The sequence below is a fragment of the Strix uralensis genome, chromosome 2 (genome assembly GCF_047716275.1).
Source record: "Strix uralensis isolate ZFMK-TIS-50842 chromosome 2, bStrUra1, whole genome shotgun sequence".
Lineage (NCBI taxonomy): Eukaryota > Metazoa > Chordata > Aves > Strigiformes > Strigidae > Strix > Strix uralensis.
The window spans coordinates 96,589,774-96,608,595 of NC_133973.1; the positions used below are offsets into that span (position 1 = coordinate 96,589,774).

An 18,822-nucleotide genomic window follows, 5' to 3' on the forward strand; every position below is an offset into this window, starting at 1 on the left:
AATAAGGCCAAATGCCGGGTTCTGCTCTTCGGCCACAACCACCCCCATCAGTGCTACAGGCTTGGGGAGGAGTGGCTGGAGAGCTGCCAGTCAGAGAAGGACCTGGGGGTGTTGATTGACAGCCGGCTGAACATGAGCCAGCAGTGTGCCCAGGTGGCCAAGAAGGCCAATGGCATCCTGGCTTGTATCAGAAATAGCGTGGCCAGCAGGGACAGGGAAGGGATCTTACCCCTGTCCTCGACACTGGTGAGGCCGCACCTCGATTACTGTGTTCAATTTTGGGTCCCTCACTACAAAAAGGACATTGAATTACTTGAGCATGTACAAAGAAGGGCAACAAAGCTGGTGAAGGGTCTGGAGCACATGTCGTACAAGGAGCAGCTGAGGGAACTGGGGTTGTTTAGTGTGGAGAAGAGGAGTCTGAGGGGAGACCTCATCGCCCTCTACAACTACCTGAAAGGAGGTTGCAGAGAGCTGGGGATGAGTCTCTTTAATGAAGTAACAAGCGATAGGACAAGAGGCAATGACCTCAAGTTGCACCAGGGAAGGTTTAGACTAGATATTAGGAAGTATTTCTTTACAGAACTGGTTGTTAGGCATTGGAATCGGCTGCCCAGGGCAGTGGTGGAGTCCCCATCCCTGGAGGTGTTTAAGAGTCGGTTTGACATAGCGCTTAGGGATATGGTGTAGTTGGGAACTGTCAGTGTGAGGTTAATGGTTGGACTAGATGATCTTCAAGGTCTTTTCCAACCTAGATGATTCTGTGATTCTGATTCTGAATAGGAGTCTGAACCTCTTCTCAATTCTGGTCATGCATTTTTTTCATAGATTTTTATAAACAGACATATGTAGAGGTGTGTGCAGACCTACACCAAACCTCACATCTATTTGAACAGTTATACAGCTAAACGAAGTGTCCTACAGGTGTTCCCCTGGGATTCTTAGTCCTCTCCGAAAAGAAGAAGGCCTCACTCTCTCTACAACTGTCACTTGGTGTGACCTACATCCACGCAAAAATTGTAATTGGCCCACTACAAAGACTGGCATTGTCTTGCCTTTGGTTGAAATATCTGCTTAGGGAAGTTTGACTGGGCAAGGACTTGCACACAGTAATTAATTTCTGAAGTCTAGGTGGGACAGTGGTGTTTTGTTAAACTAAAAAAAAATCAAGGAACTGCTCCTCCTGAACAGGGAGTCATCTCAGCATTGTTACCCCATTCCTTTTTGCTGCTCACAGTAACAGTCATCTAAATATTCCAGTGCTCTCCAGAAAGTTTATCAACTTAAATATAGCTAACACAAAGTATGTTTAAAATCCATTCTGAGTTTAACAGCATTAACTGCCTAGAGAAGTTACTAAAGAAAGCAAAACACATGAAGTAAATCTTCCAAGGAGTTTGACACGTAGCTTATTGGGTCACATGCATATTTAGTCCTAAGTAAAACCAGATTATTACTCATTTAAATTTTAAATGGAAATAAATGGGTTATCTCTTGACATTTATTTAACTAAACAGAAAAAGTAACTGATCCCCTTCAGAACTGTAGTACTGAAGGCTGTCCTGTTAACCTTGTATTCCACTGTAAATTGGAAGCACAGAGTGCATGCACTGTGTTTCTTGAAATATGTTATTCTGTGGTGAAAAGATTTCTTTGTGTTTTGAAAGTTTTAATACCTGCCAAACCTCTCCTCCTTGGTCAGCAAGATAGTATTGTACTATGAGAGTAAGCAGGAGGAAAATATTTCTGCCTCTTCTCACTTTTTTCCTCTGAAAATGGGAAAAAACTTAATTAAATCTCTGTTGTCAACAACAACAACAACAACAACAAAATCATCTTTTAACCTATAGACTAAGTTTTGGAATTACTAACAATATACCATGAGTACCTCCTTTACTTATTATTGCTTTTTTTTGGTACCAAGTACCTGCCTCAGTTCTATTATAACTTCATACTAGAGGATTCAGAGAAGAGCTTTATAGAAAAAAAGAATCTCTCTCTTCTAGGGAATTATCACAGTTCTCATTTTAGAATCAAGGATCTTGGTTCTCATTGAAATCTTTGCAAAGCTCCTACTTTACAGTTGCTTCTTTATTTTTTTCCTGATGGTTCTGTCTTAATTTCATCTTGTATTGATCTAAATGTAAAGTAGCATGGATTCTGTACATTTTTCATGCTCTAGTTGTCAGTTTCTTATACAGGGAATTCAGAAGCAACTTGCATTATGCTTTATTATATTGCCACATCAACAGCTTATTCTTCAGATAATCAAAAAAAGGAGCTACTCAGAGATAAGAAGATTAAGTAATTACATTGTAACATGTAGAAATACATCTGACTGCATTTTCTATATGTAGGTGTAAAAACAGTGGGTTGATAATCTGTAGAATTTACTACTGTATGTGCCAGTTAAAAAAAACAAACAAAAAAACCCAACAAAAAAAACAACCTGGGGAAGAATAGCAATTTCCATAAAATTAATTGGGATAATTTCAGTATTCAGAAAAAGATCTGTTACTAAGGGTAATTTATTGTATATGAATGGAGTACAAGAGAATGAAATATTCTTTGGCATTGTAACACAGAAATCTTTGTTAGAGTGTCCTCACTTATCATTTTGAGTCTCAATTATATTATTATAAAGATATACTTTTTTTTTTCTGATACACCACTGACATTTTTCTTCTGATTAGTACTGCTTTTTAAGATGCTTCATAACTTCACTATTCATGCTTACCTGCTAATGTTCTTTCTCAAAAAGCAATCTATAATTTCCGTCCTGTCACTGGGCTGTTTAATCAAGGAAATAGTCTCCTTAACTCTTCAAATGCCTACAGCACTAGCCAGTTGATTTACTGTGGTCAAGAAAAGGCATCTCAAATTTCTTGCTCAAAATTGCAATACAGTTAGCAAAGAATCATGACAAAAGCATATCTCAGATATTGATAAATATCTAACAAAGACACACAAAGTGATTTCTCTGCTTTTTCCTGGTTTGCCCTTCCTCATACATCCAGACTGACCAGATGAGAAAATCCAGTCATTTAGAAATACAGTAAGACTGAGAGGAATTTAGTGCTACTGAAGACATGAGTTACCTGTCTGCTTGATTGCAAGATGCCTACAGCTGGCGAGCTATGTCCTCAGTGGCATGTGAAAAATGATGTGGATATTTAACATGCATAGTACTTCAGCAGACTTAATTTCTGTCTTCTGTGGTCTCATATTCCTGATTTACAAGGAATTATGAAACCAGTTCTTTATCAAGTGCAAGATTTACATAAGCCTTCTCTTTTTATTTACCCCTTGATTTTTATGGTTGCATAGCAGCTATCTGAGGTGTGTTTAATGGTCAGAAGAATTACAGATTTTATTCTCTGCAATGTTTTGAAGTGTTTCATAGTTTCATATTAAATCCAGCAAAGCTTAACTTCTCACTTACTTGTTGGGAGTGTGCATCAGAGTTTTATCCACTGGGTAGATGTCTAGAACTATGTACCAACCCAAGTTTGTAAAATAGTAGACATTAGAATAATCCCGCGTACAGAGCATTCCTTTGATCAAGCCCATTTTTAGATAGTATAGATGTTTCTCAGTTTGCAGTAGGCTATTAGTTCAGCAAGGCTCTCCAACAGCAAAGTGAGTTGAAAGCAGAAGAGAATACATCCAAACTGTAGGCTTTTACAAGCAGCGTTAATTCTCATTCAGAGTCTGCAAAGGTATGTTTACTTCCTCTGACATTTTCACCTGCCTAGTTCTATTTTCTTAGAGGGACTGAAAAAGGGAGTTAAGATTATTCATAGTAGGATCTGAGGCTTATAACTTAGGGCTAAGTGAACTGTATTTCCACTTTTGGAAACTATGTAGGTAGCATATAAAGTGAGTATATGCCCTACAAAGCAACTGCTCTCTAACATAATGAAGATGTATGTAAGATTTACCAGCACAATATTTTGTTGCAAAATCATTATTAATTTTCTCATAAAGTATATGTATACATTTAATGACAAATATCACAATCTAATATTATGTCTTTTTTTTTTCTTTCTCCCTCTTTCTTCTTTCTGTTTTTTTTTTTTTACTTCTACAGATGGGCCTCTTGGGCCACGAGGATTAGCTGAAGCTACAGAGATGTGTACTCAAGAATGCCTGGTTTTGGGTCACTCAGACAACTGTTGGATGCCTCCCAGCTTGGGCCCGTACCAACAGCCAAAGTCTCCTCTCTCCACCTTTGCACCTCAGAAAGAATGGGTTAAGAAGGACAAACTAGTTAATGGACACACATTGACCAGGACCTGGAAAGAAGATAGCAACAGAAACCAGTTCAGTGACCGAAAGCAGTATGGTTCCAGTGAGGGCCATTTCAACACTGGCAACCACATGACTGACATTCCTCTGGCCAACTTGAAGTCTTATAAACAGGCCTCAGGAGCTGTTGAGAGTCCAAAGGAGCACCAGCTATAAGAAATGGTTACTTTGGACCAATGACTTTAGCCTACTTAGACTTGCTAATACTGTGTGTGTGTCAGAGCTTTATGTACTGGGTAGACCTCTAGAACTATGCTTCACCTAGCAGAGATATGCATATCTTTATGTTAGCACCGTGGAAGGTATGATGTCCTGCAACATGAAAGAGTGTTTCTACTAGTTGTGTGGTTTGTTAAATAGACATGATTAAAATCTGCAGAGATCTCTCCAGTTTGCAAATATCCTTTTTTTGTTTGTTTCTTTTTTGACCCTGGACTGCTGCTATGAACAACAGAAGATGCATTTGGAGAGTGAGAGAGTGAGAAAGTTCAGTGGATTGCAATGATTGAAAAGCATATCCAGTTAGAAAATTGTGCTTTTGTTGTCATTGATCTATGCTGGGACCATTATACTTGAGATCATATTGCAAACAAAACAACTGAAACTGTAAACATTAAACCTATTGTGCTATTAACAATGTTAGTGGACACTTATAAATCGATCAGTGTTCAAATACTTGTAAATAGAAACAATTATTACTTACAATTTTTGTGTACTTATAACGCTCACTTGAAAAGATACTGTAGCATATTTCAGTGTTTCACAGTTGCTTTTTACTTTCTTTCATTTGCTTGCTGTTGTTTTGCTTTTATTTTCAGTGATGGTGTTTCTGTGTTAGTAGTCTGTCTGACACACAATGTTCCAAGGAACTCAAAACACTTGTGTTAAAAGGGAAAAAAAGACTGGTGGGGTGGGAGGGAAGGTTGGTTGTAGAAAGGAAAAAAAAAAGATTTTTCTTTCTATGTAGTAGCAAAAATGATGCCAGCATTCAGATAAAATTTCTTCTTTCTTTTTTTTTTTTCCTTTTTTTTTTTTTTTAATATTAAGAAATTAAAGGACTTGTGTAAGGGCTTAAAAATGTAGCAATTTTTTTTTTAAACTTCCATTATGTTTCATGAAACAGGGAAACTGCAAAACAAAAGAAGAATACTTAAATTTGTGGTGGTGGGTGAGAGAGAAAGGTCTTTGTTTGGAATCCTTGATCAAATTAGCTGCAGTCTGTCATTTAATGAGTGGTAGCTGACACTGATCTCAGCTGAAATAAATGGAGGAAATTCTACAGGAGCAAAATACAATAATCATGTTTTTCCAATTGGGCAGGTGTGTGTCTATACCTAAGACAGTTTGTATTGCTGAAACAGCAGCATTTGTGTTGATCTTCATCTGCGTTAATGTTGTAGTAACACAAGTGTTTTTAGACCATAGCCACAGAATATTTAATGTGTTGTGCCTTCATGATGTAACAGAGCATTCTCCTGGTAGGCTAGTTGGGGGAACTAAAGGGTTAAATCTATAATTATTGCTGTTTAACTGTTTGTTATCATAGTTGGTCAATGCCTGGCAGGTACCAGTATCTTGTCACCTCAGTCAAACCAGCAGAGTGACTCCTAATGTTAATAAGATCTAAGTTGCACGCAAAGCAAATCCAAATCCAAACATTTTTAGATGGTTTTTGTTAAGGCATGACAGATGATTTACACAAATAAATAGCATGCAAAAAAAAAAGAAAAAAAAAAGTCCTTACAGACAAAACCAAGTTACTTATGCCACAGTGAAACATCAGTCTTAGAGTAACAAATTTAGCTAATCTGAAGGTGATTTTATTCTTACCAAAAAACCATTTTTTTTCTTTTTTATTCTTTTGTATATAGTAGTTCACTTTTTTTTACTTTCTTTTTCCCTCTACAGTATAAAAGGCATAAAAATGGGTTAGGGGTGCATTGCTTATTGCAGTACTTATGTCAGTTTGTGAGGGGTGTTTGATGACTTTGACAGAATAAATATCTAACCAGTTATCCTTGTTACTGCTTTGCCAGTTCAACGTTATTTAGTTATTCAGCTCTTGCAATAAATGTTCTGAATTCCTGATTGTGTTGTGTTAGTTCTTGGGCAGATGCCTAAGGGACTTTATTCCTGTTAATTTCTCTTTCTTTCTGTTGTTGTTGGTTGGTTTGTTTCTTTGTTTCATTCTGAATTTCCAGTTATTTTTCTGAGCATATCATGGTCCCTTTGGTTCATATATATATGTATAAGAATGGAACATACAATAAATGATAAATCCTGAGGGCCATATTCTGTCATTCCTATGGTAAGTAAGAACTTATTCAAAATGAGTTATTTGAATTGGGTAAAGTGTTACTTACCCAGCACAAAGGTGACAGAATCTAGCCCAGATTTGTTAGACATACTTAAGCAGATGTAGTAGGCATCATTGCATGAGTCTTTGTTACAGTACAGTGGTAGCATATAGAAAAGTCAAGACTTACAACACCTCAGTCTTTCTTTTGAGAGTAGAATAAAGTCATATCAAAATACAGTATATACTTTCTTACAAGGAAAATTTGTGTGATTATATAATCACTTTTGTTGCAGCACAGTAAAAAAAAAAAAAAAACAACCTTAAAATAGAAGTATCAATAAAAGTAACCTATTTTTGAACATGCTGAGTTTTAAAGCAGAGGTGCCCTGAGTTCTATATTAAAACCAGAAATACAATATTTATTTGAAAACCCAAATAGCATCACCTCTTTTAAATTATAAGTGCCTTTTAAAACAGAACAAATTTGAAAAAAAATCTATCATGGACAGAAAGTAAACGATGTGACTATTGCTACAGAAAGAGAACTATATTCTGTTCCAGCCTTCAATACTTTATGCTGCCATCAACCTGTGTAGGAGGAGCACAAACAGATATGATTTAAATTTCTAGCAGGTAAAAATTTTCTCATCTCTTTTTCTCAAATTGTATGTAATTTAACTTCTTAAGGCATTACCAAACTTTGAAATAGTTATTTTAAAAAAAAAAAGATAGGAGGGAAAGAAAATAAAAGAGAAAGAAAGAAAGAAAGAAAGAAAGAAAGAAAGAAAGAAAGAAAGAAAGAAAGAAAGAAAGAAAGAAAGAAAGAAAGAAAGAAAGAAAGAAAGTAAATAAAGAAATGAAGAAAGAGAGAAAGAGAGAGAAAGAAGAAAGGAAAGAAATATCTGCAGCACTGAGAACTGTATCTTAATCCCATTGAAGCCAAAAAAATATTTTCCAGATGTTTCCACACAATCTGGATTTGGCCCTAAACACGTGTTCCGTAAGTTCTCATTCATTCACAACCATTTTGTTTGCTCAATTAGTAATATTAGTGCTGCTGTCTAAAACTCACCAATTAAGGAGTGGGGGGGGGGGGGGGGGGGGGGGGAGGAAAAAAAGAAAAAAAAAAGTTAAAAAAGGTTAAATCCTGACAAGAATTCAGTGATATGTCAGATGAGAAACTTAAAAAAAAAATTAAAATCCCACTGCACAGAATGGGAAGGCAGCTTAATATTGGTGACTATTCAAGTTCACTAGCTTTGAGGCTAAAAATTACTTAAAATTATGGGTAACCTGGCATGATATGGATGCCTCTCTGATGCCAGTTCTAGCTTTTTTCTTCAACTAGAAAGACTGTGTACCCTTTATTTATTTGTGTATTAATGCACACATTTGAAGGACTGCTGAAAAGATAAACCAAAGGTTTCTTCGGTAGTCCTTTATTTTTACTGTCACTGACCAAAGCCCTTTGTCCAAACAGAAAATGGAAAGCATGCATAGATATAGTTACTCACTCCTACTTAATCCTGTGCTGTGCCAACTCTTACTAAAGATAGAGCAATCATGACCTCTTTCTCAAGGAACTGTCTGAAGGCAGACAAAGCAGAATTAAGGCGGATGCAGAAATATATATTAATTTTAACAAATGGATGTGAAGAAAATTATATTCATATTACTTAATATATTACCTTTTAGCAGTTTATTAATAGGAATCATGATCAGGAAGAATATTAAGGACTTGAGCATGGAGTAGACTAAACTAATGGAGAAACTCAGGAAGTTTTGGGTATGTAAATGGCATAAAAGCAGGAGATGTATATCTGTGTGAGAGGAAAGAACAGGAGTGATAAAGACTGATGTAGCTGACATGAAGAAACAAAGAAATAGGGAAAAGATGATCACAACATCAATCAGAAGTTTAATCTTGGGATGTTTTGAACAAAGGGAGGCTCTAGTAGCTTTAACAAAAAAGGACACCGTGAAAATCATAGGACATGGCAATAGGTAATGTCAGGGGATCCATGGGACTCATGTCATGACAAAAGGCATAAGGGTAGAGTCTAATAGCCTTAGAGAGTAGCATCTGATACCTTAAAAATATTCCTATTGGCATGAGACTGCAGTAGTGCTGTCATATCCAGTTCAGACAGAAGAACATGCAGTCTGTTATGACTGATTTCCCACGACCAACAAAATATTTCCCTGATTCAGCTGATGGAGCTTCCTTATGGCATGTATCCTTGCTGTAAAGTAAAATAAGCAGGAAGAGTTCTCTACAGCACGTGTGCTGACGTGCCAATTCAGACAGCAACTGAGTACTCATGGCATTATCTCGGAATACTCAGTTCTTTCCTGTCTAATACACTTCTTCAGCAGAACTGTTATCCAAAGTCTCAACTTTATTCGACTTATATGCTTGCAGTCTTTGCTGCTGTGATGAAAACTTCAAAATGGGAACCAATTCTAGATCAGAGCAAAACATTTTAATATACAGAAAACGTGATACAGTATCACCCAGAGGTGTGAATCAGCTCAGTATATCACAGACAGTTAAGGTCTAACTCAATATTAGTTTTATTAACTTTCACTGCTGATCACCTTAGTGGACACATCCATCAAATATAATTGCCCATAATCCAAAACTACCTTTGACTTTTCCTCTTGTTCCAAAACAACTCTCATTGGTAGATGCTTCCTTGCAAAATTTTAAGCTATGCTTTTTCACACATTACTTGAGTGGATTGATTTTTTCCAGTTTGGCTTCTCTGAAATATAATACCTTATATAACACAGCTGCTTGTAGTATAAACTGCTTTTCTTGTGGAAGCCCATTCCATACTTTCTTTTCAATCATACATAGTAAGAGTGTAACATAGAGGGTTAGATTCTGATCCATCAGCCCTTATTGAACCTCTTACGAAGCAAAATATCAGGACCTGTCCCATAATTAGTAACAGAAATAGCAAGTCCTTTAATATTTAGTGGACTAGCAAATGCTTGAGGAGAAGCAATTTTGTAATTTCCAGGTTTTTAAAATGCAGTTTATTTGTAAACAGAAATTAATGCTCACAAATGCAGAATTAGAAGCTCTTCTCTTTTTTATTTTTATTTTTTTTAATTGATTTAGAAATGTCACTTCACTGGACAGTAATATATGTGCTGATATGTATCCTCATCCTGACAAATTCTGTTCATCTCTTTTGAGATGCTGAGTGCACTTAATTTCTTTAGAACACAGCAGTAAGCAATCCTCTTGTTGGAGAAGCTCAGCATTTCACAGGACTGGGTCCACAATGAGAAGAATATCAAACATGCATGTCATGCTAAGTTTTGAAGCAAGAATGTTTTCTCTAAACATGTTGGCTCTAAATACAGCTTTAAGTTTATACTGCTACCTAACTGTACAATAGTAAAAGTATGTCTTTAACTACCAGAAAGGATATCAAATTCTGTGTATTATGAAAAGAAAGAACTGAATGTCCCTCATTTTCAAAAATAAGTTTGGGGTTTTTTTCACCACAGACATTCTTAAATCCACCTGTTGTGCCTAGGTATTGCAACACATTCTAATATTGCATGGCATGTAAATAGATACCTTAATTACTCATAATGATATGATTATATACACATATATATATTATATATATATATACTTAAATATTATCAATCACATAATTACTCAGTATTATTTAATGGAATTTTGGGACTATGGATTTTGTTGTTTGATGTACTTTAAACTGTATGAAGCAGCATATTCTTAAGACTACCCTCACCACTGCTTTTGATTATTTATTCATTAAATAAAGTGCTTTCTTTTGCTTGTTATAATCCTGTTTGTACAACCATGTGATGATGTTAAAATGGGTAAGTACTGTACGGGAATTATAACTGTTTCTTTTCTTGTCTAAATATATACCTATAACAATATTTATTAGTGATCTGAGTTTTAAGAATGTGTCTTTTTATGTGTTTACTATCTTCTTACACATGGTCTAAATTTAAAGGAAAGCTGAGATAACATTTCTTCATGTAACTCTGAATGCCCCAATGGCTTTTAAATGTCTTTTTGCCTTTATTCACAAGTGAAATTAGGATGAGAGCTGTACTTTAAATCAGCCATAAAATAAATGCATAATACAGTACTTAAGGTTTGCTTACTGTAGCTATCATAAGTGAACCTACATACTTCATTTCTCAGGTAAAGATAAATTAAGCCTCAGGTGGGAGAGGGAGAGACTCTGCACTCAGAGGAAAACATTTAGAACAGCTGATTTAACAGAAGATGAGCAGAAATCTTGTACACTAAAGACTGTTTTTTTCATGGTTCACAGTCAGCTTCCATCTTTGTTTAGTAGAGACGATCAACTAAAATGTGTGTTCCTTTGTGGAGCTCAAACTTTTATTGTTGATAAAACTGGGAACTGTTTTCAGTAACCCTTAGTTTTATCAAAGTCAATGGGAATTTTCGTGATTATTTCAAAAAGCCAGTATTTCACCAGCATTTAAATGTTTTTTAGGGAATGCCAGACGGGCACTATTTCCACCAGCCATTTCCTAAGGTTCCCTCATACAATTTGCTTTTTCTCACATCACTTGAGAACCCACCTGTACTCCTCAAAGATTTCAACATTAAGCTGAATCTGTTGCTATGTTATATTTACATGTACCACATCCTTCCTAGGGTATAGAGAGGTATTTTTTTGTGTTTCTTTTCAGGTAGGGAATTGAAAGTGGGATATGTGTGGTCCTGCGGCTATGCAGACATTTTTGACATCTTGTCATATGGGTGCTGATAGAAAAGAAGACTATTGATCTTATTGCTTTCACAATGGAGAACAGGAGAGAGAGTATAGCAGAAAGGCAGGAAAGGGAGGGGATAGCAGTAGGCCGTATATGTTAGGGAAGACGTAAACTGTGGCAGCAATGAAAAGATGAAGTTTTAATTTGATGAGGAAATTATGAAAACCCTTAAAAATGTGTTCTAAGTTTTCATATCTCTGTAATACCGTAAAAAACTAGCCTCCTATCTGTGTAGGTTTGTGTACACACAGCATTTTAACATTATTTTCTTGTGAAAAAGGGGTATGCAGAATTATGGCAAAGCTGTACCATTTTCCTGCTGAATTTCTTCCATTTAGTATTCGTATTCCTTTTAAGAAATGCTACATTTTTTTGAGACATATTGCTCTTCAGCCTGACACACATATAGAGACCAGAAACAATTACACGCAATTTTAGTAACTGAGCACTGAGTTTGACTTGTGAATTTTTAATATCAAATGCTTATAAAATCAGTAGCTACAGATAGCTTGCAAATAATCGATAGGCCCAAAGGAATAAGAAATTATCTGTTACCAATTTATAAAGAGAGAAAAATAAAAAAGACAGCACACAAAGGATTACATTCCTGATAATTCAGACATTTCTATCTCCCACCCCCCAGAAAAAGGCACAACTGATATACAGGCTTAATGCCCTAAAGTGATCAGTGGATTTCTTTTCATGGGCAGCATTCTTCAGAAAGCTCTCAGTTGTGAAGATGTTTGTGTTATCTTATATTTAAATTAATTCAATGTGCGATTAAAGAACTTCAGTCACATAAAACCAAAAGTCCACTATCACATTAATAGAAAAATTAATTATTTACTCTTTTCTATTGCAAGTCAGTATTTAATCATTATGTAACACGAACTGTATCCTTATATATATCTTACTCTGTATTTTTTACAATGCAAGTTTATAGTTTGTTTTCTTTTGGGAAGAGAAAGTTGGAATTCTGTTTACAATGTTTGTACTTTTGATTCATTTTTTTTAGAATTTTTTTCAGGAGTATGATTTACCACAGGGAATGGCATAGGCCTGTGCTTTTACTGCATGCTCTTGTACTCCTAGGACACTTAAGCTATCTTCAATAGGAAGTTCTTCTACATTATTGATAAAGATCATGAATAATTACTGTCCACCATGTGGTGTTAAGCCCCCAAGAGAAAAAGGAAAAAGAAAAGGAGGCAGCCACATAAAGACAATAGTTTTATGCACAGAAAAAAACCCTCTACTATGTTACAAAAGGAAAATTTCAATGGTCTATTCATTCAGCCAGAACTGCCTTACTGATGCTGACTGATTGATTCAGCAGCACACCATTTGTTTTTTTTCTTTAGGAAGAACACCAAATGAAATTATGAACAGTTATGCCTCATGGTGGGTCTAAACCTCATTCTGAAAATGATCTGAAACACAAGGATCCTCTGGATATATGGATTTTGGGGGAATACAATATTAAGTAGGTCTCTGGTTCCTCAGTTTTAGGTGCACAGTGGAGGAACCTTTTAAAATAACCTCAAGTTCCCTAACATGTAAGCAGCTGTGTTTGGAAATCTGAAAAAAAACCTCTTTTATTCCCAAGTTTAGGCACACTAACTTTTTGCTTTATTGAGAATCAGAGCGCAGAACCTACTCCAAACTTTGCCACTGACAGCTGTGAAGTTTCTGGATACTTTACCATGTCAAATTGCCCATCACTAATATTGAAAACCTGAACACCTATAAGCAGAACAACAGTGAAGAGAGATTGAAGTTAATATGTGCACCCTTTGGATAAAAAGGAAAGCAAACAAACTTTGTGGAAGGATAAGGGAAAGAGACGTTCAAGATTTTTAGACTTTGTTTTTCTTTGTAAAACATGTAGCTGCAGGGAAGTATATTACTAATATTGTGGGTTTTTTGGATGGCCTACTATGTATGGTTCAACGACCATGATAAAGGCTAAACTCAATAAACTTACAAGCAATAATTCTACACAAATATGCATTCAGTAAATATATGGTTCTTATATGGGAAGTACAAAGAAATTTAGTTTCTCTGCATTTCTAGAATATCAAATGCATGATTACTATTTATAATAAGCTTGCAGTTGCAGACTCTGTAATTCTTTAGTCCTGAACAATTGCATAATTACTAATTCAACTACATTAGCATTGGGAGTAGACATGGATGATTTCAAAAGGGATACTACTGATTTAATGAGGTCTCAGTCTGTACATTTCCAAAATTACAGAAATTCTGTTTAACACCCATTGATGCTTTTGGGGTATTTGAACCAATAAATCAACTAACTGCCAACCAAAAGAAGCATTAAAAAATGAAAACAAACAGAAACGAGAATGAAATTGCATTTTTCATGATGCAGCTACCAAAATATTATTTCCTGAATAGTTTACAACAGTCTGGCTGGCTTTACTATGGACTGGTTGCTTCTGAATCTATTGAATACCTAAGGCTGCCATTTGTGACAGTGTTTTTGTATTTTGAATGTTTATGACATTGTGATTATGCTAGAATAAACATGACAATAGGCCATGGGCACAGAGGAGCTATTCTGAATTCATTGCCCTTCTCTTCCATTTGCTACCTCATTTTTTTGTATGATAGGCGGCAGCTGATCAGATCCTGAGGTTGTGGAGCTGGTATTTTGCCAAAAGGAAATAGTTGGCAGCTCTGTCTAAAGAGGAATTTGTAAAATTTTGTGAAACTTACATTTTTTTTCTTGAAGGTGTCTTTATTCTGCAAAGGTCCCAACATTAAAAACTCCCTTTGATTTCAGTGGGAGACGGATTAGCTCAAGCGTAGTTTTTCATGTCAGTGGTCATTACACCAAATAAGGATGAAAGGATATGTCAATCAGAGACATCACAAAATCCTTAAACTCATATGCCCCTGAGTAATCCTGCTGTGTAACTGACAATTACATTACATCGAGGAGTAAAAGGGAAGAACGATCTTAACATGGGAAGATTCAGACTGACGAAATTATAGCATGCAGTTGCAGATCGACCACACAGCACCCAGCTGTACATTAGCACTACCTTTTCCCATCAACACTAAAATGAATGGTTGACTTCCATCAGTTTTAATGGGTTTTTACTGCTTATAGAGTAGACAGTGCACATGTTCATAACTTCCTCACGCACGTCTATCCAACAAGGTGCTTATACACTTAGGCAAATGCTGGCTTTATCAACATGTCCACTGGATAAAATCAGTTAGATTCTTGTCCTCAGAATGGGACACCTGAGCCTGAATTGCAAGTGAACTTCTTCATCTCTTCCTAAGAAGTGGAGAATGGGGAGAGCTAAATCATGTTTGCCTTCCAGACAACAGACATACTGAAGATCAGGCTGAGCTCTATGAACTGAGCAAGTGTTCTCAGCATGCTTTTTAGCCCTGTCTAGGAACAGACATAGGTAATATGGAAGGCAAGAACTACTTACAACTTCCTTTAGCATTACATAGAGGTGTTACGCTATATTCATTTCCAGAGTGTAAGCCTACAATAGGCTGTTACACGAGCTCCTACTGCAGAGGGCTGTAGTGTAGGTGGCAATGTGTTACATGTGGGAGGACCTTCCCTGACTTCTTCTAGCCCATTCTTGAATATCAGCACAGCTGTGCCAAAGAGATCTCTCTACACTCCAGCTACTAAGGGACCTCTCAGCACCTCCACTGCTACTACTGGGGACAACTGACACCTTTAGACAACCTGGGAGAGGCCTACAATCACTATCAAAAAGCTAGGATGAGCACAGGAGTGCAGAAGTGTCCTCTTCAAGCCAGAGGACTCTACTTCCATGAGGAGTGCATATGCTGCCACTGCAGAATGAGAAAAAAAAATAGTAAAAGGTTTACCTGAGAGACCTCCTCATATGTGAAATGTATTTCTTTACCACCTTTAAATTCTGCTGATGTGTGAAATAAGCACATTTTTCTTTTGATATGATCTGCCTGTTTGTTTCCAGTCTTATTCTAGTATCATTTAAGCCTTCTGGCTGCAAGAAATTGTTGTCAATGTTCTTGTGTAGTCTCTAACTGTTGCTACCTATCTTTGCTCTACTGCAAAATCTCCTAAGATATCCAGTGTGAGTGACACATTTCAGCAAGTCATAAGCCTCCTAATCCTGCAGGATGTCCTTCTCTCTGAATCTTTGTAAAATTGGTGGAAAGACCACTCCTTCTCCTCCTTTAGACCCTCAGATAACCCAGATTGTCCATGAATTCAAAGTTTTTTACATGACAAAGTATGTCCTAAAGATGGCACTGACTTGCTTCAAGACTTGCTGTAGATTACCTTTACATCAGTGCAGGCATATTTGGAGGGAAAAATCCTGATTTTCCAGCATGTCACAGTGTGTACACTTGTAGATAATTATACAGAAGAGATGCTTTCACAAAGTGTGAGGGTTTTTGAAAGCAGCAAGAAGCCAGGATAGGATGGGATGAGTTTGACTGTCTGTAAAGAAAGGGAAAGGGAAAGAGAAAAGCAAAAGAGAAAAGAAAGATGTTATATTTCATGTTTCTGCTTGCTGTAGCCAAGATCAGGATGGATGTCTTCTGGGGAAATGTCTATGTCTGAGAGTATTATGCATGACACAGGAGATGTAGTGCTAGACCTTGTAAATAGTGATGCAGATGTTACTAGTCTTCCCTCAAAAAAAGCAGGGAAGAGTAAGGAAATAACTCCAGAGAAGAAGGAATATATGTAGTCCAGTTTTGGGCTGTCAGATCTGTGGAGCAGGTGGACTGCTGTGTATACACTGTGATAGTCTTCCCCAGAACTCTGGGAGGTTGCTTGGTGACCCAGCAATGCAGCCTTACTGGAAGGAGCTAGAACTATTATGGTAGTCTTAATTCAAGTTTAGAAGGGAGGTGGTAATATGCCGGGAGACTTTCACTTACAGAAGTATTTCTTGACTTCAACACTAGCCTCAAAACTCATGAGTTCCACTGGAGCCTGAGGAGGCCAGCATGTCCTGAATGAAACTTCTCCAACACAACAACCATAAAGTAGGCTGATGGACATTCTGATATACTTAGATCACCTCTTTTCTAATGTCTCTGAACTGTAATTTGCCTCTTCTCCCTTGTCCATAAGCAACACCTCCTCATTTCCTGTCCAAACTATGCCCTGTCTGACCATAGATCCCCACACAAGTTCCTGCCAAACTAATCACATTAGCAACGTGTTACTAGAGTCAACCCTGAATTTCCATTAAAGCCTGCCATTATCTGTAAGTAATCTTCATCTAATCTGTACCTCTTCTGTGTCAGTCAATTCCACTTGCCTCAAAACACATTCTGTTTGTTAAGGCCCTTAAAATACCATTATAGTTCAGATATTTACATGGTTGCAGACTGAGTAACAACAGAACCTGCCTGTCTCTCCAAAGGCTTTATTTTGGACAGACTTGATTAGTACTCCAGGCAAAACGGAAATAATGAGTATGTAGCCAGGAAGACCATATTATGAATACATCTAGAAATGGGATATTAATTATAACGTTTGTGAGAAGGCTGAGTTGCAGATATGGATGTTTTCTAAATCTTGATGTCTAACTGCAGATGCCTTCTGAATATAGACATATTTTTGTGTGTGTGTGTGCATGTGAATATGGGGAAGAAGCAGTTGTTATAACTCTGATGAGTACTAGGACATCTACAACCCTGAAGGACATCTGCTTTCAGTCACATGAGCCATAGCTATTGTGACCATTATCTTGAAAGAAAAATAATATGGAGGTTTTATTTTATTTTTTTTTATTTAGTCATAGGAATAATGATTTCCCTATATGTTTACCAACCTCTGATAATTAATTGCACAATGAGAATTTCAAAGCCAAAATGTAAAAATAAATAAATAAACAACATATAGTGAAAATAATATATATTCATTCCCGTACTAGCTAATTTCAGTTGAATATTTTTAAAATGCCATAGAAAAATTTTATTTTGCTTGTTAGATTGAGGAGCTTTATTCTAAATCCAGAATGCAACTGAGGGCATAAACATATATTTTAGTTTCAGGAATTCAGAAATATTGAAAGCCTGATCTCAAATCTATTTAAGTTAATTAAGCCTTTTCTATCATCCCTTAGAAATAAAAATACTATTGTGAACTAATTCCTTGGTTTGTCTATTTAAAAATAAAACTGGAAACTAGTTTTATTAATTAAAATGAGGCTTTGAAATTAGTATCTAAATATTTAACTTCTGATGCTTCAACTACAATTAATTCACACACTTAAGACTGAGCTTCTCATCAACTCAAGTGTGAGACAATGCCTACCAGGTAGTTTTCATAAAAGAATCCCTTCTCTGTCATTTACCAAATTCTTTTTGTTACATTTGCCTTCAGGATTGAAGAGATTACCTTTCATGATATTGTCCTCAAATGTTGCAAGGGGTGGATTATACAAAAAAAACCAACAAAAAAAACCCCAAATGAAAAACAGTGCATTACTGTGGTGTCTTTTTCCCATTGGTTTCATGTGTAAGCCTAAGGGTTGCTGTTGATTTTTTTTTTTCCTTTGATGTCTCCTTTCTTTAATATGGATGCAATCTTCTGCTCAGATGTGCAAGATCACGAGCATCAGAAATGCCTCTAAATTCAGATTTGCATTCTGCCTCCATAGGGGAACCAGATCCAGCCATATTAGCCTCCCCCACCTGCAATCTGTAAGGAAACCACAGAGGTTAGCAGGGAACATAATGACCTCTTAACCAGAGACATCTCTTCTTGACAATGTGTTAGCAAGACCATACATGCTTCTGCTGATAAGTTCAGATGCAACTGAGTCTCTTCAACCTGAACTGTGGTGTACCAATCCTACCCATTTGCTGCCTTAGCAATTTTTATTACTTGAAGTTGTATTTCAGTGTACCCTTGAAGTGGTTCATCTGTCTGTCCTGGTTACACGCTGCTTCTTCAAGTCCACAGCACACCAGCTGCTGCAGGATGCAGTGTATTCTGTCTTAGATGTGTGACCAGCCGAGTGCAGCTGTTCTATGATGATCATGGCTACAGTCCCTGGAACATAGCTTTGCTCTGAAACTTTCTTATTGAAAATTATATCCTGCCATCTGATGCACAATATGGTCCACAGATGGTTCAGATGACATTTGTCTAGGAGTCGTCACTAGTCCATGTCTTCAAACCATTCAGCAAATTGGATAACAGTGCTGCTTTACAGACTCTTGATGTGATCTACATTTAACATTGAGCCGCTGTTTGACCTCAGAGTAGCCTGCACCCTGAACCTCGTGGTGAAGTATAAAAATTTGTATTTTTTCTTGGACTTTTTAGAAGAAAAAGAAACTAGTAGAAGAATGACGTAAGGTAACAATATTATTGTTTTCTTCAAAAGGTTTGGGAATTTCTTAGT

General features: G+C 36.5%; 1 protein-coding gene across 4 annotated transcripts in view; it reads left to right on the forward strand.

Annotated features, from left to right (window-relative positions):
• PCDH9 (protocadherin 9) overlaps positions 1 to 6,396 on the forward strand; it is a 708,470-nt gene extending 702,074 nt beyond the window's left edge. For all 4 annotated transcript variants that reach the window (XM_074859536.1, XM_074859538.1, XM_074859537.1 and 1 more), the window contains one exon: positions 4,091 to 6,396. In XM_074859536.1, the coding sequence (XP_074715637.1) occupies positions 4,091 to 4,464 (374 nt within the window). In that variant the 3' untranslated portion in view covers positions 4,465 to 6,396. The remainder of the gene's footprint in view (positions 1 to 4,090) is intronic.
• Positions 6,397 to 18,822: the final 12,426 nt, after the last annotated feature.